General features: G+C 43.3%; 1 protein-coding gene across 1 annotated transcript in view; it reads right to left on the bottom strand.

Annotated features, from left to right (window-relative positions):
* The window catches only part of bbox1 (butyrobetaine (gamma), 2-oxoglutarate dioxygenase (gamma-butyrobetaine hydroxylase) 1), a 32,298-nt gene extending 16,449 nt beyond the window's left edge, over positions 1–15,849 (bottom strand). Inside the window, exons 1-3 of the mRNA XM_080545084.1 lie at positions 15,805–15,849; positions 12,981–13,448; positions 12,330–12,444 (exon numbers count right to left, since the gene is read on the bottom strand). Coding sequence (XP_080401210.1) covers positions 12,330–12,444; positions 12,981–13,397 — 532 coding nt within the window. The 5' untranslated portion in view covers positions 13,398–13,448; positions 15,805–15,849. The remainder of the gene's footprint in view (positions 1–12,329; positions 12,445–12,980; positions 13,449–15,804) is intronic.
* Between the last annotated feature and the right edge of the window lie 6,143 nt (positions 15,850–21,992).

The following is a 21,992-nucleotide window of genomic DNA, read 5'->3' on the forward strand; positions in this document are numbered from 1 at the left end:
AAACATAACAGCCGGTGTGCGTCTGTCCACTGTGGAACTACGGCTCTTGGAAGTCGCTTAGAGGGTTTTTTGTCAGGACACAGCCCTGGGGTTTTGGATGTCACACATGACAGCAAAGCCATAACATCGGGGGTTAAGTGCAAAGTATCCGATGATGAGTTTTTGGCCGAGCCTTCCTCTAGAAATGGAACCGGATCTTTTTCCTCACTGGGTGGAACTTGTCATGTTCGGCGGCCGTCCCAGAGGACCGTGTATTGTAAAAAGCGCAAAAGGGTTAGGACCAGAACGGATTATTGCTCAACGTACTGTTGTATATTCTGCCCTGGCCAAGCGATTGAAGATTAGCGTAACCGTTATGTCTTGGCCCCGAAGTATAACTGAAGAAATTCAATCCGCGAGGGCCACAGGGCGCTCTGGTTTTCACCCTTTCCTGTCATTCGTTAACTCGGCCGGTTGTGACGGCGGCTGGTTGAAAGGGGAACAGGAAATGATGTCAATAAATAGGACCGGAAAATTGAAGCTCATTTGTGGGTGGTGACTTAATGTATTTGATATCACTTACTACCTGGTTAACATTTTTACATTTTTGGCATTTAGCAGACGCCTTATTCCAAAGCGACTTACAATCGATACATTTGACTAAGCGAGTGAATCATCAAACCACCAGTCGTAGCAGGAAGAGTAATCCAGCTCAGGCCCGGGTTAACTATAATACTACTTTGCAGTGTTAGCAGGCTCACAAACTAAGATTAGCTTGCAAGCCAACTTCAATTCAATCATTTCTTGGAAAACATCCTCAAACCGCCGACTAGCACAACTAGCCAGTTGGCTAACAGCTTGTTTTGTGAGCCTGCTAACAGTGTTATAGTTCACTAGGCAGCAATGGGGATTACTCCCCGAATCCATTGCATTCCAATATTTTGGCTTGACTAGGAAGTGTGTCATTGATTTTCAACAACGTTTTAGTAAAACAATGTGTGTTTTGAATCAATTATTAAAACATTTCAGAATAAAAGTCTGAACATAAAGGGTCTCCAATACGTGTGATCCACTGCTGCTCTATATAGAAGTCAATACAGAAGTGAGTGAGGTGGCAAAGTCAAGCTTCAGTCATGAGGGAATGTGGCTCTCTGGTAGGGTATCGATTGAGTGATTGATTGATTGATTGATTGAGATAGAGAGAGAATGGGGAGAGAGAATGGGGAGAGAGAGCAGGGAGAGAGAGAGCAGGGAGAGAAAGAAAACCAGAAAGAGAGAGAAGGCCAACTCTTAGGAGGACAGTGACTCTCACCCTGTAGCCAGGGGGTGAGACAAGAGAAGTAGAGAGAGAGCGAGAGAAAAGAAAGAAAACTGAGTGAGTCCAGTATGAGGGAGTATAGGAGGGGAGAGAGACGGAGCTGAGAGGTCTCTAGCCAGCCAGGCCCTTCAGAGGTTGCCGGGGTAAGAGAGCGGCTGGGCAGAGGGCCCGGGCGTTGGGAGAGTTCAAACGGCGCAGGACCCAGAACGTTCTGCTCTTATTGGCGTGTAATGCTCGACACTCTCTTTTCTCACCGAACGAAAGATTTTTAGCCGCTCCAGATTTCCTGGAACGTCCCCTGTGTTGCCACTGCGCCAATCACAGATTAGTCCCACTGCTGCATAGTTTCCAGCTGGGGTTTGCACTGTGGTACAAAATACAGTGTGTGTGTGTGTGTGTGTGTGTGTGTGTGTGTGTGTGTGTGTGTGTGTGTGTGTGTGTGTGTGAGTGAGTGTGTGTTACCATAAGTCTGTGTCTTTTGCTCCTACCTAGGCGTAAAAGAATGCATGACATTGAATATTTAATGTGAGCATACTGTCGACTGTAATTGTGTGGGTGTGTGAGAGTGTGTGTGAGAGTGTGTGTGTGTGTGTGTGTGTGTGTGTGTGTGTGAGCGAGTGTGTGTGTGATCCCCCTCCGCTCCCCTCGGGTGTGGGTCTGCTGCTGCGGCTTTTCCAGACGAGGAAACCTGAAGCCGCGGCTCCTGTGGCTGACAAGGCAACCGGTGGCAGTCTGGCGCTGCTCTCTCCCTCACAGAGCTAGCTGTCTAAGCCTGGCTCTCTCCCCCTCACAGAGCTAGCTGCTAGCTGTCTACGCCTGGCTCTCTCCCTCACAGAGCTAGCTGTCTAAGCCTGTCTCTCCCCCTCACAGAGCTAGCTGTCTAAGCCTGTCTCTCCCCCTCACAGAGCTAGCTGCCTAAGCCTGGCTCTCCCCCTCACAGAGCTCTGTCTAAGTCTGGCTCTCCCTCTCACAGAGCTAGCTGTCTAAGTCTGGCTCTCCCTCACAGAGCTAGCTGTCTAAGTCTGGCTCTCCCTCTCACAGAGCTAGCTGCTAGCTGCCTAAGTCTGGCTCTCCCTCTCACAGAGCTAGCTGCTAGCTGCCTAAGTCTGGCTCTCCCTCTCACAGAGCTAGCTGCTAGCTGTCTAAGCCTGGCTCTCTCCCTCACAGAGCTCTGTCTAAGCCGGCCGGGGGAAACTCGTTCTGCTTTGCTCAGGAGCTATGAGCTCTTTACAAAGCCTCTGTCTGAGTCCGTCAGAGTATACTCCAAAAGAGCTAAGTAAGTAAGTCGTTACGTTTTTTTGGCCCCCGGAGTGACGTCGGTTGATCGACTTCCCTGACAAGTTCATCATTAGTAGATCGGTTCTTCTCTCGACGACGCGCACCGTCTCTTCTGGGGGCACGAGGGACGTATGGACGGTTGAGTTCGATCATTGATCGTCGTAGCAACTGCCAAAGCTTTCGTTACTAAGGGGCGGGGAGAATGTGGATGGCAGTGCATGCGGCCACTCGTGACGTTAGAATTATAAGGTTCTATCTCCATTTTTGTCCAAATTTTGTTTTTTACATAATCTGATCCATTAGGTGTTTATTAATGCCTGTGTGGTGTTATTTTTAAAATGTTGACATTTTTTAGTTAGTAATTCATAAAATACAAAGGTTCCATCTCACAACACATAATGGAATGTAAAAACTTCAATATCTCTGAACTACCCTAAACGGAGGGTAGTAGGGCCTTATGATTCTAAGCTCACGCATTGTAAATAATAACTAGATACAGCTGACTGTCATTGCCCAATGGATTGCCTCTATGAGAGATGGGATTGTCACAGGGAAGCCAGGAAATGCTGTTTATGGAGTTCCGCCGTGGCGTCCAAAACTACATCTGATTGGTCACACCAACGCAGGCGCAGCCAGTTGCTAAACTGGAGGTCCCTAGGACCAGACTCCAAACGATTGTATCTGTTGTTTTCTCTTCTACTGGTGTTTTCGGTTAAGCACTTTGGGGCGGCTGTTTGTCATTGTAAAATGTGCTATATAAATAAACATTACTTACTTGCTTACTTACTAAACCAGCGTTGCATTTCAGCATTTTCCGGACTTGCGTTGGGTTTACTTTTCCACTGACACACACGGCGTGGACGTGCGCGTTATGCTTGTGACGTGCCTTCAATTCTAAAACATTATTATAATAGTAATGATATGCGTCTTGCGTGGCTTGCGGGCTATGAAAAATAACACACACACACATAAACATGCACTGTGCTCCGATTCACAAAGGCCCTGTGTTTAACAGACCCACAGACCCGCATGGCACAAACCAGCCCTTCTCACCCTGACGCACTCCCTCCACCCCCTCCTGTCAGATACAACAAATGTACCTTTCTCCATGTGGTGCAGGAACCTGTCCCAGACTAACCACGGCATTCTCCGCTCCTCAGTAAAAAGTCTTCTCTCTCAGGAGAGAGCTGGAAACTCCAAAACAACCCCAGGCCCCCTATCCCTGGGCTCCTTTTATAAACATCAACAGATAGGACGGGTATCGTAGCAGGCCCAGATGATAGCTAAACCATATGGCTAGACGGCCGGAGGGGTGTGTGTGTGTGTGTGTGTGTGTGTGTGTTTGTGTGCGTGTGTGTCAGGGGAGGGTGGTGGAGGTAGAAATGTGAGGACTAGCTCATTCGTGTGTGTGTGCGTGTGTGTGTGTGTGTGTGTGTGTGTGTGTGTGTATGTGTGTGCGTGTCAGGGGAGGGTGGTGGAGGTAGAAATGTGAGGACTAGCTCATTCGTGTGTGTGTGCGTGTGTGTGTGTGTGTGTGTGTGTGTGTGTGCGTGTGCGTGTCAGGGGAGGGTGGTGGAGGTAGAAATGTGAGGACTAGCTCATTCGTGACGTTAGAATTATAAGGTTCTATCTCCATTTTTGGTCAAAATTTAGTTGTTTTTTTTACATAATCTGATCCATTAGGTATTTATTAATGCCTGTGTGGTGTTATTTTTAAAATGTTGACATTTTTTAGTTAGTAATTCATAAAAGACAAAGGTACCATCTCACAAAACATAATGGAATGTAAAAACTTTGACGCTCAATATCTCTGAACTGCCCTAAACGGAGATTCTAGAACCTTATCATTCTAAGCTCACGCATCATAAATGCATGGGATGGAATATTATGTGCGTGTTTGGTCCTTTCGTACCATTCCTATTCATAATCCCATTCGATGTATCACAATTAGCCTGTCCTCTGCTTTCGAGCGGCCGTCGTGTGGTTGATAGGCAACCCAGTGTGTGACTGTGTGCAGAACGGAAGTGGGGTTTGGGAAGACATGCTTGTTTTTCCATTGATGCGCCACCACAGCTATGTTTCCAGGAGTGATGAGAGTACGTTCAGGTCCAGAGGGGGGCAGAGGAAGGGGGCTTAATTCAGACCAGATGATGAAGTCTTACAGTAAGACAGGGGATAGTCAAATCGGCTGCTAATGCTTGTCCCATTCAGTTTTTTTCCCCATTTTGGGAAATTTCCCATCTTTCAGTTTTTCTATAATAATTCTAGCTTGTCGTGATTTGTGCTCATGCCATTCTGTTTGTGTGGGCTATCATTGGTTATGACTTAAACGTTGTCATGTGTTAATGTCTAAAAAAGAGTTTTCTAGTGAGTGCTGGGGGGTTTTCTTTCCTTCATAAAAGAGCTCTTTTAACCCTGCACCCGAAGAAGTCAATGTGACGTTGAGGACGCCGTTCCCAAAACGGTAAAAATACAAACAGCTACTGCCCAGTAAACAAAGAGTCCAAGAAAGACGTCATCTGGACGTCCTAGAAAGACGTCATCTGGACGTCCTAGAAAGACGTCATCTGAACCCACATTCCGGCTTCCCTGAGGACGTCTTTTGGACTCTTTGTTTACTGGGTGGAGGCTACTACAACTGACTAACTATTTTAGTCAAATGACCCCTCATGGCTGTTAGTACTAAATGAGGGGTCATTTGACTGTGATCTAACCCTAAACCTGTGAGTAAAGAAAAATGTTATATCTTTGCACTCGATCAAATTTCAGGACCCTCCTTTCATGACTTATCCTAGATATGTGCGTTCTACCACCCAGTATCCTTAAATCTTTTTAAAATCACATCAGGATAAGCTAGTATAAAGCTATTTTGCTGTTTTTCTGTGTAGGAAGCAGGCTAATTTACAAGCGGCCAACTAGTGGTCGTTCTGTGTAAATAGCAGCTTGAGCATTGGAAAGAAGGGCGCACGCGGCTCTTTTAGTAGGTAAAAAGGCACGGCTGTTCTAGTGTTAACCCTGCACCCGAAGAAGTCAATGTGAAGTTGAGGACGTCGTTCCCAAGCGGTAAAAATACAAACAGCTACTGGAGGCTACTACAACTGACACGGGCAGTAAAACATCGAAAACATCATTTGTTTTACAGATTAGGCCTAGATTAGATTTGTGAATTTCATACATTACAGCCTACCTACATAACAGCAACAGCATCTCAACACGTTGACCTACATAATAGCAACAGCATGTCAACACAGCATGTTTATTTAATAGCAACAGCTATTAAATAAACAGCATGTCAACACGGCAACTTACTATCACTCTGTGTGTTTAATGTTGTACTGTAAAAACCATCAATCCAACCCAGCCTTCTGGTGGATGTAAACAGAGGAAGAAGAACACCTTGGTACGTAGAGGAGGTTTAAATAATCTCACATGTGTTCAGACTGTGGAGCCTCAGGGTGCTCCCCGGCTGTTTGAGTAGCGCTGCTACCTGTAAATACAGTATATGTATATATATATGGGCCCTCAAAACCCACCTCTTCAGGCTCGCCTTCACCAGTTTATCCCTCTCCCCCTCCCCTTCCCATGTGTCCCCAGCACTGCCTTAATTAGGCCCCTATACTTTCTTTTATTTATTTTCGGTTTCTTTTTATTATTACTACTCGATCTTTTCAGTTTGTAAAGCGTCTTTGAGTGTCTAGAAAAGCGCTATATACTGTAAGTCTAATGTATTATATGTAGCTTTCCACATAAGCTATTGGTATTTTCTTAATAGCTTTCCACGTAAGGCAGTGAAACAGGTTATAGAATTTGAAATCTAGTTTTACATAGACGATAAATACGCTCTATGACCATCAAACTAAATCTGAATTTCAGGCATCTTCCTCTAACTTTGGACGTCACAAAGACCCATCGTGACGTTAGAAATAAGGTTCTATCTCCGTTTTTGTAAAAATTTAGTTTTTTTACATAATCTGATCCATTAGGTGTTTATTAATGCCTGTGTGGTGTTATTATTTAAATGTTGACATTTCTGAGTTAGTAATTCATAAAATACAAAGGTTCCATCTCACAAAACATAATGGAATGTAAAAACTTTGACACTCAATATCTCTGAACTGCCCTAAACGGAGATAGAACCTTATCATTCTAAGCTCACGCCGTGGGTTCATGAGGGGCAGTGAGGTCGGTGCTGACAAAGCGAACAGTGTTCTGGCGGGAGAGACAAAGTCCAGATAGAGACGTGTGAGAGATGACTGGCTGTAACACAACCCTGCCTCGTCACTCGACCCCCTCTGTGACAGGGTCAAAGGTCAGCCAGGCCAGCCAGCAAGACAACCCCACGTCACTCACTGAGGGTAATCCTGGGGTCGTTGAGTGACAGCCAGGGCCAGCCCGAGGGATAAACATGGACTGCACTGATATAGCACCTTTATCCAAAGCTCTTTACAACGGCCTCTCATTCACCCATTCACACACACACTCACACACCAATGGCGGCAAGCTACCATGCAAGGCGCCGGCCGGCCCGCTCACTGGGAGCAATTTGGGGTTCAGTGTCTTGCCCAAGGACACTTCGACATGTGGCCAGCCGGGGCTCGAACCACCGCATAAACAGACTAAGCGGTCGCTTAGGGCCACAACCACTAGAGGGCGCCACACTTTAAACACCTTGTTATGTGCACGTTTGATGCTTTTATAGTTGAAAATGTTGACTTTTATAGCTATTTAACTTCTCATACGTTAGGTATGTTCATCTAGCACCCCCACCCACCCCCCGGTCGATTAAACACCCGTCAATCAAAAACTCCAACCCCCCGACAAAACGTGTGTGTGTGTGTGTGGGGGTCAAAATCTTGCTCAAGGCCACAAAAGTCCTTGATCCGGCCCTGATGACAGCTCACTCTCCTAGGTGAGCTAAAGAGTGTTACCCTCCCATGTACAGTTGAGGCAGTGAGTTGGAGGCACTGATGAACCTACAGTAGATCATTAGATAATTACTGTTGTGATTCTATTTAATTATTCGACCCACACTTGAGACTACAACCTGATGGGGGCCCTCACAGACATCGAAAGATGAGCAATAAGCTGACTTCCGGCGGGGTAGGATGGAGTAGACACGAGTTGAGTCTTGCTCCCGTAACTTTTATCCATGTAATATTTCAAACTCCCATATTTTTGCCTTTGACCATCGCCAAGTAGATAATTATCCCACTCAGTACACTTGGGTGCTTGACTATGGCTTCCAAAACCACCAAAGTCGAGCAAGAAGGAGCAATCTGCCAAGGGCGATGTCACGGCGACAGCTAGCAGTGATTTCAACATGGCGACCTTGGCTAGCCAACTCGAAGAGCACCGAAATGCTATCTCTGCGGATTTCAAAGCTACTATATCTATGCTCGAAGCCAAACTAGAAAGATGAGCAATAAAGCAAAACCCCCAAAAAACTAGACTCAAAAGGTGGCCCTGATAAGTCAAATCCCCCTCCGTCCTGTTCCCAGAACAGGGTCTAACTGAGTCACGGTTCCTGACCTGCCTCAACACAGAGGGGTTATTGGTTCAGAAAGAGTTTTTAGAGTTGAGGCAAAAAAAAAAAAAAAAACAGTGACAGTTTGAGCTGTTTCTTTTTAAAAATGAGTATTCCATATGGCCGAGAGGCAAGCCCTGCCAAGTCCTGTCTCTGTTAGTAAGCTCTTTCACATAAGGACCACGCAGATCTCTGCAGTGTAGTCTTGTCTACATGTGTGAGAGCAATATGTTCTAAAGACCGACCCGACAGGCTGCACACTCCCACACGGCACCAACACACAGTATGAACACGCTACTAGCTACACCGTATTGGCCAAGCTAGCACTAGAACAGCCGTGCCTTTTTAACCTACTAAAAGAGCCGCCTCTTTACAATAGGAAGCTGCTATTTACACACAACGACCACTAGTTGGCCGCTTGTAAATTAGCCTGCTTCCTACACAGAAAAACGACAAAATAGCTTTATACTAGCTTATCCTGAAGTGATTTTGAAAATGTAAAGGATACTGGGGAGGTAGAACGCACATATCTAGGAAAAGTCATGAAAGGAGGGTCCTGAAATGTGATCGAGTGCAAAGATAGAACACTTTTCTTTACCCACAGGGTCACCATGACCCCACCATGGCTGATTAAGTGCTAGTAAGAGAGCGAGAATCTGTAAATACCTGTATTTCAAAAACGTACCACGGTGTTGACAGGACTTAAATTGAATCAAGCCATCGCCTACAATCGTTATGCTGCATAAAACATTAGTTTTATTAGAGTTCACACTTGAATCTGTTCTGTGTGACTCATTCTTTTTAGAATACAAATGATGTGCCCATTTGAATTTAACTATAGCTCTGATTTTGACCCGCCACAATAGTTCAACAATCAAATCATCCAGAGGAATGGATAAGGAAGGGGAAAGGATAAGGGGAAAACATTTTATATATTCCCACAGACACCAGTGAAAAAGTGTGGCTCCCATCTCATATGATCACAGTGACCTTCCTGTCTTTCCGTGTGTGTGTGTGTGTGTGTGTGTGTGTGTGTGTGTGTGTGTGTGTGTGCGTGTGTGTGTGTGTGTGTGTGCGTGTGTGTTACACTTTCACAATCCGGAACCCTTTAACAGACCAGCGCTGGCCTATAAAAACCAACTGCCACTTCCATGGAGAAACAAAACACGGACATTCCAGCCTCGGCCTCTCTGAGATAGAGGAGAGAGAGAAAGGAGAGATCTGCTCTCCTCCAGAAAGCACCAGGAGCTGCTAACGTTATAACATTATTCACCATCTGAACATGGAAACCTTTCCAGGGTTTTTTCAGCGAGAGGAATTTCAGGACGGCCCCCAGGAGGACATAATTAAACCCAGAGAGTCTGTGTGTGTGTGTGTGTGTGTGTGTGTGTGTGTGTGCCTATGTGTGTGTGCCTGTGTACGTATGTGTGTGTGCCTGTGTGCCTGTGTGCGGATGTGTGTGTGTGTGTGTGTGTGTGTGTGTGCGTGTGTGTGTGTGTGTGTACCTGTGTGTGTACCTGTGTGTGTACCTGTGTGTGTCCCTGTGTGTGTGTGTGTGTGTGTGTGTGTGTGTGTGTGTGTGTGTGTGTGTGTGTGTCTGTGTGTGTGTGTGAGGAGAACAGAGACACACACAGAGTGAGCTAAGCTCTGTCTGGTAGGAGAGCTCCTGGTGCTGAGCTGGCAGTCGTCGGAGAACGGAAATCCACTACTTAAAAGTGTGTGTTTGTATGTTTGTGTGTGTGTGGTGGGGAAGCTCCTACACTCCTGCTAAAGGAGTGTGTGCGTGTGTGTGGTGGGGGAGGGGGAGGGGGTTACTATCCACACACACCACCCCCCCCCCCCCACACACACACACACACACACACACACACACACACACACAGCCCTTAATCACTAGAGTGGAGACTAAAGCAGGAGCCACTCAACCCTTTGGGTCCTTCAGGACCACATGTGGATGTAAACCATGTCGAGTTTCTCCTCCGTTAGAAATGCAGCTGCTATTGTGTCCGCTTTATTGATTAGGAGAGATGTTGTCAAGGTGATCTGATTGACTAGGCTTGTTGATGTGGTTAACAAGGCCACACACAAGGTTACGTTTTAGAATTCAAAACACAAATTGAGCTGTGTAACACGTATGTGTATAGTGTTTTCATCTCGAATTGTGTAATCCGTGTCTGTTGTCTTATTCAAAACTGGCCTACTTACCAAAGTATACAACTACATGACAAATCACCTATAGGTAAGGGCAATGAACCTGCACAGCGGTCACTCAAATGACAGATCATAACTGCGCTTAGCTCATAACTGAATATACTTCTAAATAATTAAACTGATGTTTACAATACTACCTCTGCACATACTGTATATTGTAAATATAATGATCAACGGAATATTGTAGGAGCAGTTCTACTAGACTTCTTCATAATTGGCTATTAAGGATACTCAAGTGTTATGGCTTTATTCCATCTGCCTTAGCGTGGATAGAACGTTACCTGACTAATAGAACACAGAAGGATCTCGTCAACGGAAGCCTCTCAAATGCGAGACACATGTGATACGGTCTAGTGAACCGGTCCGCATGTCTGCAATTCTCAAGTCGTGCAAATCACCAAAAAGCTATTTTTTAAGTGTTTTTTTGCATATTACGTAAATGTAAGGGTTGAAGAGCCCACTCGATATAACAAACAACAGTTTTAGGATCACTAAATATAAGATTCGCTCTGTCGCCTACCTTAGGCTACTGGGTAAGTGATACATGGCTTGTAAACAAACATACGTTTTATTATGTGTTTTTATGTGTTTTAATTATGTGTAGTTATGTTATGTTATGTGAGAAGTTGATGTTCTCTCAGCATGTTGTGAGGTGCTAAAACATGCAGTTAGGTGTTCATAGCGGTGTTCCTTGCTAGCTACTAGCAGCTGTTTTGCGTGTGTTTTGATTCAGAGTGAGTTTCTCCAGTATTTGGTTTGAGGGGTACCAACATTCAAATTCATTCATAAACTTCTTCAACTATTTTCAGTTTTTCCAATTCAGTAACTATTTCAATGTATGACACATCACTTGAAATCTTACAATCTGCACTTTCATAATCTGGGGAAAAAACTGAAAAATTACATTCACCAGACCCTGTCACATATACAGATGCTTTGCATCTAATGCGGATGCCAATAAATCTAATCAAATCAAACCTAAAGACACCAGAGAGACATAGAAAGCTTGGCTGCTGTACTGTACATATGACAGGGTTCCTACAAGTTTCAACAAGTAAAATTTAAGACCTTTTTTAGACCTCTTTGAATATAATTTTAGACCTATCCGCGGACTGCGACACCATAGGATAGCTTTTTGTCATCCTCGAGGTGATGAAATTAGGGATTTCACTGCCATACAGACGTAAATAAATGTGGTCGGACTGATTTCCTTGCATGATCTCGTTTTTAAGACCTAGCACCTCATTTTTAGACCAAATAACTGGAATTTGCTACCTTTTTAGGCCTTATACGTTGGACTGCTGGACTTTAGGATAAGGCTTTTTAGCACCAGCGCGGGAACCCTGATATGAAGGCTTAAAGGAGCAGGGTGTCAGTTTGTTGGAAATCTGCCACCTTTGGCCACCACTGTGAAATCCAGTTGGGAGTTCAACATCCTCCCTCTCATAATATAACACACCCTGGCAGGAACTACATGTTTGTATGCAAACCGAAACGTCGGACCAAAACACAGTTCGTGAATGAAATATGTCTTTCCAGGGATTCTCATTCCCTGATTAGCTCCAAATTACAAACACAGTCATTGCAACCATTCGAACTATGTTTTAGACAGCTTGTTGGATGTTACATTGTTACACTGGACTTTTAAATAAACATTTCCAGTGTCCAGTGTCATTCCACATTTCCAGTGTCTTCCAGAGTGCACATATCTCATGGGGATTTAGAATACTCAGAGAGAGCGAGAGAGAGAGAGAGAGAGAGGGAGAGAGAAAGAGAGAGAGAGAGGGAGAGAGAAAGAGAGAGACACAGAGAGAGTGAGAGAGAGAGGGAGAGAAAGAGAGAGAGAGACACAGAGAGAGTGAGAGAGAGAGAGAGGGAGAGAAAGAGAGAGAGACAGAGAGAGAGACAGAGAGAGAGAGTGAGAGAGAGTGTGTGAGTAAGACAATCCGCAATTCCTGATTTATGCGGAAAAAAACTATGAGGATAATGATCCGATCACATCGTGCGTACAAGGCTTACCGTTGAGGAAGAGCTCCTCTTGCAGGGCTTGTCTGGCAGCGGGGGAGAAGCACCTCTTCTTCAGCCACTCCGGGTCGTACTCACTGGTGTGCTGGTCAGGCCACACGATGGACACCTGTGGAAGGGCAGGTGAGGTCGGTCCATGATGACATACTAGAAGTTGGTCCATGATGACATACTAGAAGTTGGTCGATGATGACATACTAGAAGTTGGTCGATGATCACAGAGTATAATAAGTCAGGACACAACATAAATGCAACCCATAATTGATTGGGAACGAACACATCTCGTCTACTGCAGCAGTCACGCTGCCCGGCGGTCACGTCTCTTCACTACACCGGCTCCCCGCTGGTGGAATGAGCTTCCCGCGGGCTGTCAGAACTGCAGAATCACTCCCCATCTTCCTCCGGAGACTTCTACTACCCCCTGTACTGTCCCTCCTGAGACATCTACTACCCTGTACTGTCCCTCCTGAGACATCTACTACCCTGTACTGTCCCTCCTGAGACATCTACTAGCCCCCTGTACTGTCCCTCCTGAGACACCTACTACCCCCCCTGTACTGTTTCTCCTGAAACACCTACTACCCCGTAGTGTTTCTCTTGTCTCTCAACTTAATTAATTTGAAACGCATGGAGGGGAGGCCTTACCTTGTTGTTCTCTGTGAGCTGGACTCTGTCCACGCCTGTGTGGATGTCGAGCTGGGACAGCAGCAGGGAGCGGGCCTGGGCGGACTGCAGCGTGCACAGGGGACACTGGCAGTTGTCCCTCAGCCAGGTGAAGGGGTACAGGCTGTGGCCTCCGTCCTCCCACTCCACCTCCACCAGCCTCTCCTGCCCCAGGGCTCTGGCCTTCCTCACCCCCTGGGCCACCGCGGGGAGGGGGGCGACCCCCACCAGGGTCTGGTGCCCCCGGAGGTGCTGCTGCTGCCTCGAGACCGGACCGCAAGAAAGAGAGAGAGAGACAGTTGGAGACCCGGGCCTTCTACCCCCGGCCTTCAGGGCCGCCCGACAAGCCCAAACAGAGGCTGGCAGCCGGGCACATCGCGCTAGTGTGGTCGTCCACATCCTTGTACAGTACAGGGGACCGCAGAGTGAGATATACGTCTGGCCGGTCAACTGGAAAAGAAGAAATAAGAAGGCAAACGTTTTGGTAAGGGTTTATTAAAGCAGGGCCTTGCCAGTTCTTCAGATTTTTGCGGCATGCTGCTACTCATCCTAGAGCTTTTAAGCGTTTCACACCCAATCCAACTTGTTTGGATTACATTCTTATGGCAACTGCTATGGAGCTTTCAGAATTCTTGAATAAAAACAAGAATGCAGAACACATTCTTAGAACCGTTACGCAACACACTACTACTCTACCACACTGAAACCACTCTCAACCACTTAAACCAACCAACTCTACTAATCTCAACGACTCAGTCAACGTACCCTCTACTGAACTACCCTATCTAACCTCTCATCTATCTATTTCTTCTAACATGCTATCTATCTACCCATAACAACCTAGCATCATGCTTTCTTCCTTTCACAGTATCCTCTTAATTGTATTTACCTTTACCTCCCCTCTCTCATCTATCCATTCCTCCTTCCAACCAACCAATCAACCAACTAACCAATCAACCAAACCATCTTTAACTTTATCCACTAGCATAATAAGACTATCTCACTTTCTTTCAACAATCCAGAACATGTTATCAAACCTGATATTCAACTTAAAAAATAAAATAAAAAAGTCAATAAAACTCTTAACCAACCTTACAACATTCTATCTAACTAACCTTATAACCCATACCGATTAACCTCCAAATATTTATCTATCTATAATTACCCTCTCTCATGTACCCATCCTATCTATCTATCTATCTATCTATATAGCCTACCTTTTGTCATCTATCTATCTTTCCATCTAACCTTTTATCTAGCCTTCTCTCATCTTTCATCAATTTCAACCAACCAACCATCCATCCATCCAACCATCCATCCATCCATCCAACCAACCATCCATCCATCCATCCATCCATCCAACCATCCATCCAACCAACCATCCATCCATCCATCCAACCATCCATCCATCCATCCAACCAACCAACCATCCATCCATCCATCCAACCAACCAACCATCCATCCATCCATCCATCAAACCTTTAACTTTATCAGCTACTAAAATAACTTTTCTACTCTATCTATCTATCTATCTATCTATCTATCGTCCAAACCATATTTAACTTTGCAAGCCCACAAAGTTTCTTCTGAAATGCTCTCATGGAAAATCAAAGAGATTAAATGAATGAAATTGACCGAATTCTCTATATTCTATATACCATATACCGAATTCTCATACATCCCCCCCCCCCCCCCCCCCCCCCCCTAAACAATCTCATTAAGTTGATATCATGTTTCAGTCTTGTATCAAGAAACATGATATGAATGTTTGTGTCAAATGTGTCAAATCAATATCAACAAACATGATATCTGAATATTCTGGAACTCGCCTACATTTAGAACATCTTGTGCACCTGTTACATTATAGGTCCAGGATTTCTAGATTCTAGATTAGAACTTCAGAACTGTGTAATAACCTTCCAGAACTGTCAGAATAACATGAAGCAGGGAACAGAAGTCATGAGCTTAGAATTATAAGGTTCCATCTCCGTTTAGAATGATACGGTTCTATCTCCGTTTAGGGCCGTTCAGAGATATTGAGCGTCAACGTTTTTACATTCCATTATGTTTTGTGAGATGGAACCTTTGTATTTTATGAATTACTAACTCAAAAATGTCAACATTTTTAAAATAACACCACACAGGCATTAATAAACACCTAATGGATCAGATTATGTAAAAAAACTAAATTTTGACAAAAATGGAGATAGAACCTTGTAATTCTGACGTCACGTAGTGTTACAGTGTTGCTGCTGTGGGATCTGGGTGAAAGGTCATGGGCAGTGTTCAACACCTCCCTGCCCTAGTGGGCACAGGCAGAGCACATCCACAAGTAAACAAATTCGCATGCTTGTAAATCCATCCTAGTTACACTACTACAACCTTGACAAATGACAGGTTAGCTACTATCTAACCTATCTAACCTATCTAAACTATCTAAGGTTGGCTGTTGAGATCTAGATATTGCATCTAGGTTAGCTTAGCACAGCAAACACACTAGCTGGCTTTTGTGTATCTGTCTATTTCACCCAATTTACCAAACAAACGGTTTGCAAAAATTGCATTTGACAGTCGCAAGCTTCACTGAATGTCATGACTAACACATGTCTGAAAACAATATTATTGTAGCTATCTTAACTTTAGTAAACATCCGTGTTGGTTTCTATCTATGTACAGTAACACGCCGGCTAACCGGTTATTTAACAACACTAGTTTAACAACACAAGCTGTTGTTATGACAACAAGTATTCTATTGTTTTTCTTAAGAGTAACGAAAGTTTAAAAACAAATGGAATGTTTAGTTTACCTGGGATTGACTTTTAAAGTCAAAGAGACGCGTGTCCGTGGGAATGCTGTGCGCTGTGCCGACAGTCAGAAGTAGGTGAGAGGTCACCGTGGTGGGCGTGGCTGTCTGTCTGTCACACGAGGTGAGGCTACTGTAACTCAATTCAATTTCAATTTCAAAGGGCTTTATTGGCATGGGAAACATACATTTACATTGCCAAAGCATGTGAAGTGTGAAGATAAAAAACAAAAACAAAAATAATGTAATGTACATACTAGAATAAATAAATAGATGACACACTAGATTACAAATAAATAGATTACAAATAGATTACATACTAGAATAAATAAATGAAATAAAACGTATTTCAATTCTTATGGTGGTTTTAGCCCATTTGATTGCCTTTTTCTATCACAGCAGCTAACAAATCTTGCTGCTGTGTTTGCACATTGCTGTACTTCACCCAGCAGATATGGTAGCCTTTCCACATTGGTCAAGTCCTCAAAGTCTCCCTGGATGTTGGTGATCTTGTGGGAAGTATGTGTCCCTGAACTAGTACTGTTACTCTCTGAACTTTGATACTACTAACATTATATCATCATCATCTTCTGCACAAGCCAAGGCCAAAGCATTTAGGATGAATAAGCCTATTGTACTGTCCGATCTCTGATGAGTTGGTCAAAATATGTGTGTGTTTCATCACATGTATGACATCAATACCCCAAAAGCTTTTGATTGTCTTTCTGTGTCCTGTTGATGTTGTTGTACACTAAGTTGTTTGTTACTTGTTCTTGTTTTCACTTGTTTACCTGTTTCTTTTAACCTGCTGTAGCTGTTGTCTTTTATTATGTTCTTGTATATGTAAAGCACTTTGTGACCCCTGGTCTGGGATAGGTGCTCTAGAAATAAACTTTACTTACTTACTTACTTACTTGTATGCTACTATAATATTAATAAGGTAACCTACAGTAATATTTTCACATTGCACCGAAATTGATTGTTGTATTTTGTTATTGTGGCATCATGACAGGATGTTGAACAAAATACATTTTGTACAATGTAGTTATTATATATAATCAAACTACCTTCGCAATGTTTGTGTGCAGTCATGTAATTATGCCATGGTGGAGAAACAGAGTCAAAACTAGGTGAAAGGTTGTCAAGGTTGTCATGACTCGTAGCACTGTCACACGGGGACGGATGAGTTCAGTCTACTGTATGAACTTTGATACTTCACTCTTTTACTAACATGTCATCATCTTCAGCACAGAGTACACCTGAGAACACCACGTCCATACTTGCCTCCTGTAAGTCGTTGCCTGTCAGGACCCCTGATGTACATACAGATCATTATACAACAGTTAGTTCCGACCAAGTAATTTGATTGGACAAGAGGCATTCCATGAGTGCTGATATACAGTATAACAGCACTGGGACTTTTAACTATTATGTATCACTCCTAAACGACCGTTAATACAAAGTAGCTAGCCTGCAGATGTTTGTGTTCAGGTTACTAGACAACAGTCCAGTTGAAGTTAAGTTGCAGAACTATTTTTTGTTGACTGAGACTAAATAAATGATTAAAACAAACAAATCATAATCTGTTGTTGATTACTGTTAACTAATAAATTGCGCTGTAGAACTGTTGTATAAAAGCAATATCACACTCGAGGTCGTGCTGTTAGGCCTGCGGCCTCGTACCTACGACCGACTCACAGCCGTGCTGATATTCAGTATAACACACTCCCTCTTGTGTGATATTGCTTAATTGGTCAGGACCAAGAGACATTATTCCTCTCAGCATACATGGTTTTCTCTCACCTTAGCTGTAGTCGCTTCACCCAGACAGTTTTAGGATACAAAGTTCCCCTACTTAAATATTAAAGTAGACAGTATAGTGAGAGTATAGTGAGAGTATTGACGCAGGGCCTCATTCATTCTGAAAATAATGCCTAACCCTTAACCCTTACTGACTGACACTACTATTGCATCTCACCCCATTTATGGTTATGGGGGCTTCTTTATATGTTTTTCCAATATGTTTGCAGCCCTGAAATAGGGAGAATATGTTTAAAATGATATACATTTTAAATGGTGAACCCAATCTCAAAACAAATAATTAAGGCTGAGAATGTCTACTTTGACCCCGTAGTAATTGTTTGATTTCAAACCCAAACTGTTGGAATACTGTATAGAGCTAAAAGAAGGCAACATGTTTACTCTTTCCAATACCTATGGAGGACACTGTTCCCTTTCAAAAGTGTAAAGTCACCTTTCTACTCTAAAGAGGATATTGTGAAAAGCAATATCAGATTGTGTTTTGAGGGGAATGTTGTGTCAACAACAGCATCCCCTCATGCACGAACACTGATTGTTGGACCTTTGTGATCACCCTGTGTAATATACATGTGTCTGCGGTGTACTGTGTGTATCCTACTCACCACTTACAAAGTCATCAACAATCTGACCCCCTGCTACCTTGCCGACCTCGTCCCCCGGCCTCCACACCCCCTCCCGTTGCCTCAGGTGTGACGACCAAACCACCCTCAAGACCACCAGGACCAAGCTCCGGACCTGGGGTGATGGGGCCTTTTCAGCCGCAGCCCCGTCCCTCTGGAACGCCCTCCCCAACCACATCAGCTGCTGGACTGAAAAATTCAGGTGTAGTGCTGAGGCACAAATATGTACATTTCTAGCCTGCAAACTGCGACACTTCAAATGAATGTGCAATAACACTATGTGCAATATGACAACCCTAGTCGTCTATCTGTACAGTATAGTATAGTGGATAGTGTACATAGCCTTTATTTATGTAAACCAGCTCCTTCCCTTCTTGTGTTTTTTTTTTTTCTTTTTTTTTTTTCTTCTTTCCTAGCACCAGGGGAGCCCCCCCTCCTAAATTTCGTTGTTTGGTACCTGTACTATATCAATGACAATAAAGACCATTCATTCATTCATTCATTCATTCATCAGACAGGCCAACACCCTCCCAACATTTAAACAGGCCCACAAAACCCACCTCTTCAAGCTTGCCTTCACCAGTTAACCCTCTCCCCCTCCCCTTCCCATGTGTAATAATGTATTATTATTATTATTATTATTATTATTATTATTATTATCATTTACGTCACTGTTTGATCTGTATGCATCATCACCTGAAGTTGCCCACGGGAATCAAAATAATGATATTCTTACAGCTGTCTCTCTCATTCCAAACAACACAGAACCTAAAGGCTATCACCAGGGTTGGGACTAAGTGAAATCAGATGTGTTAGCGACAAATGAAAGCATATTCTCTATTATGTCTTAATTGGATATAGTGTAATGCTAATCAAACAATGATATTCCCTGGAACTACTGAACTAGCTGAAAGATCTGTAGAAACACAATGGGACTAAAGCAGCAGAAGAATAATGTTTTATTTGCCGCCGTCAATCAACTGTCAGTTTTTTTTTTTTCAGGCACAGGGTCAGCCGTAGTCGGCGCCCCTGGAGTAATTAGGGGTTAAGTGCCTTGCTCCAGGGCACATGTAGCTTATATGTTTTTGCCCTCCTGAGGCAGCGATCGAATCAGCAACCATCTGATTGGCCTCTTTAACCTCTAGGCTACCGTCGCCCCCGCAAACACATTACCATACCACTCTCAGATATTATATTTTCATATATTGTCCTTTACAGCAACTATGGTGGATGCTTAACCAGGCCAGTCCAGTAGGCTACAGCTTGGCCCAGCTCAGTTTGGACTGGATTGGTAAGCAAAATGTGACATTGTCTCAAGTCGCCCAACTGACCAAAAAAGCTTCATTCTTTTTTCTTTTTTAAATGTGTTTTTTTTCCATATGATGAAAGTTTAAGTGTTGAAGAGCCCACTCGATATAACAAACAGCAGTTTTAGGATCACTAAATACTTATAATAATTAGTGAATTGTATTCACTGTGTCGTCTGCCTTAGGCTACTGGGTAAGTGATACATTGCTTGTAAACAATGTAAGTTGTAGGACGTGTTCAAAAGCAAGGACTGTGATCATCTAATTATGTGTAGTTATGCATGTTGATGTTCTCTCAGCATGTTGTGATGTGCTAAGCATGCAGTTAAATGTTCACAGAGATTTTATGTCTTACCTCCTATACCTAGCTACCAATGTAATGGTAGCAAACAGCAATTCAGAGCTTTTTTCTCCGGTGTTTGGTTTGAGAGGTACCAACAAGGTACCAAAATTCAAATAAGCATATCTTCTTCAACTGTTTTCAGATTTCAATGTATGACACGTAATTTGAAAGGTTACAATCTGCACTTTCATAATCTGGAAACAACTGAAAGATGACCTTGCCCTACTTGAGGACTTTTTCACCAGACCCTGTCACAGTCAGTAGGGGGCTTAGGTAGAGGTTGTTCCTGCTGGATAGAGGCAAGGTTCCTCATCACAAGAGTGCATTGAGGCGAAACACCTCCCACCGTTACATTTTCACGACCTCCTCTAACAACCTACCTACCTCCCCCCGCACAGCAACCTAGCAGACAGATCCAATTCACTTGCTCCAATCAAACTGGTCATAAATCTAACTCAGTTTGTCTGCCAGACCATGACCACTTTATTAGACCACTGAGCAGAAGCAGAAGCACAGGCATTTGCTGCTTGGCACAAGGTCACATGAATGATATACCATGATCTCTTTAAAACAAGAAATCCAGAATGTTGATTTCTCTGGTCCTCGTAAACACATGCAGGCTGCTTCCTTGGAAGCGTCTACAGAAACGACAGTGACACACTGTGAGTGTGTGTGTGTGTGTGTGTGTGTGTGTGTGTGTGTGTGTGTGTGTGTGTGTGTGTGTGTGTGTGTGTGTGTGTGCGTGTGTGCATGTGTTTGTGTTTGTGACTGAGTGAGACAGTGCTGGTATTTACTCACAGCAGTACTCAAAGCCTGGTGGTCATAAAACAATTTGTTGGCCAAACACTTTGAAGGAAGCAGAGGCACTTTGAAGTAAGCCTTGAAGGCTTCAGAAGGTGCCAACTACCAATTTACCCTAAAAAGCTGTGTACACCACTACTTTTACTAGGCCTACCTCCCTCTTAGTACAATAATAATATGTCAATGTGTGCCAGATCATAGAACTTCAAACGTAACATCTTTATTTAAGGAATATTGCCACACAGTGTTTGAAGTCCACGAGCGCTGCCTGCAGTCTTTTATTCGTAAAAATATCTAGCATACTTGTAGCCATATATATTTTAAAGGAAAAACAAGAATATAGATATACTGCAAAACTGAAACATAATATCATACGCAACATAGTCTAGTCTCCAATGGAGACTAGGGGTGATTATACAACATGATGGATAAACAACATAACAAAGTAAGCTCTCCTGTCATAAATATATTGACACTCACAGTATTTATTTCAATAATACACGCTGTACATTTCCCAAAACATCATTGCCTCCCTAAAATGACAAAGCATGAAAACGTCACAATCTTGTACATTTAATATCGTCAATAATTGTGCATTAGGCTACGTAAAGGCTAAGTAAGACTTAACTGTGCATTAAATATTACTTTACAGTTCGAACTCATTTATATTCATAGCCTAACCAAAGCATCAATGGTTGAATCTCTTTGATGCATTATAAGATGTAAACATTTATTTTTTAAATAATTCTCCAGCAATAATTATTCACTAAAGAAAAGACTAATGTTGCCAAAAGGGGCTGCTTTAAATATCATAAGTCTAACATAACACCTGTTGCCACTATTACACTACGTCATCACGGTTCACGTCAGTCATTACACTACGTCATCACGGTTCACGTCAGTCATTTCTGATGGGAAAAACTTTTGCCCAGAGGTTTGACAAGCATCCATTACAAAAGGCACTTTCTTTTAACTTTTAAGGCACTAAAGTCATTCCAAGCTTTGCATTATTGTTCATATAACATTGCCGAAAACAGTAAACCTTACCTAAAATGTAAGGTCTACACACTGATTAAATACATTCCCATTGAAATACATTTTTTCAATTCTGCTGCAAAAAAAACAGACTTCATAATCATAACCTCACTGAATAATAAATAAACACATGGTTCTGTGCTCTTCTTTCTTTCAGCCCTGCATGGTTTGTTTTTGTAGCTCATGAACATTACACCATACAAGCAATGAAATAATATCACAATAACACTACATGACCTTAGAATGATAAGGTTCTATCTCCGT

The sequence above is a fragment of the Nansenia antarctica genome (assembly GCF_963989245.1).
Source record: "Nansenia antarctica genome assembly, chromosome: 14".
In the NCBI taxonomy this organism is placed as follows: Eukaryota; Metazoa; Chordata; class Actinopteri; order Argentiniformes; family Microstomatidae; genus Nansenia; species Nansenia antarctica.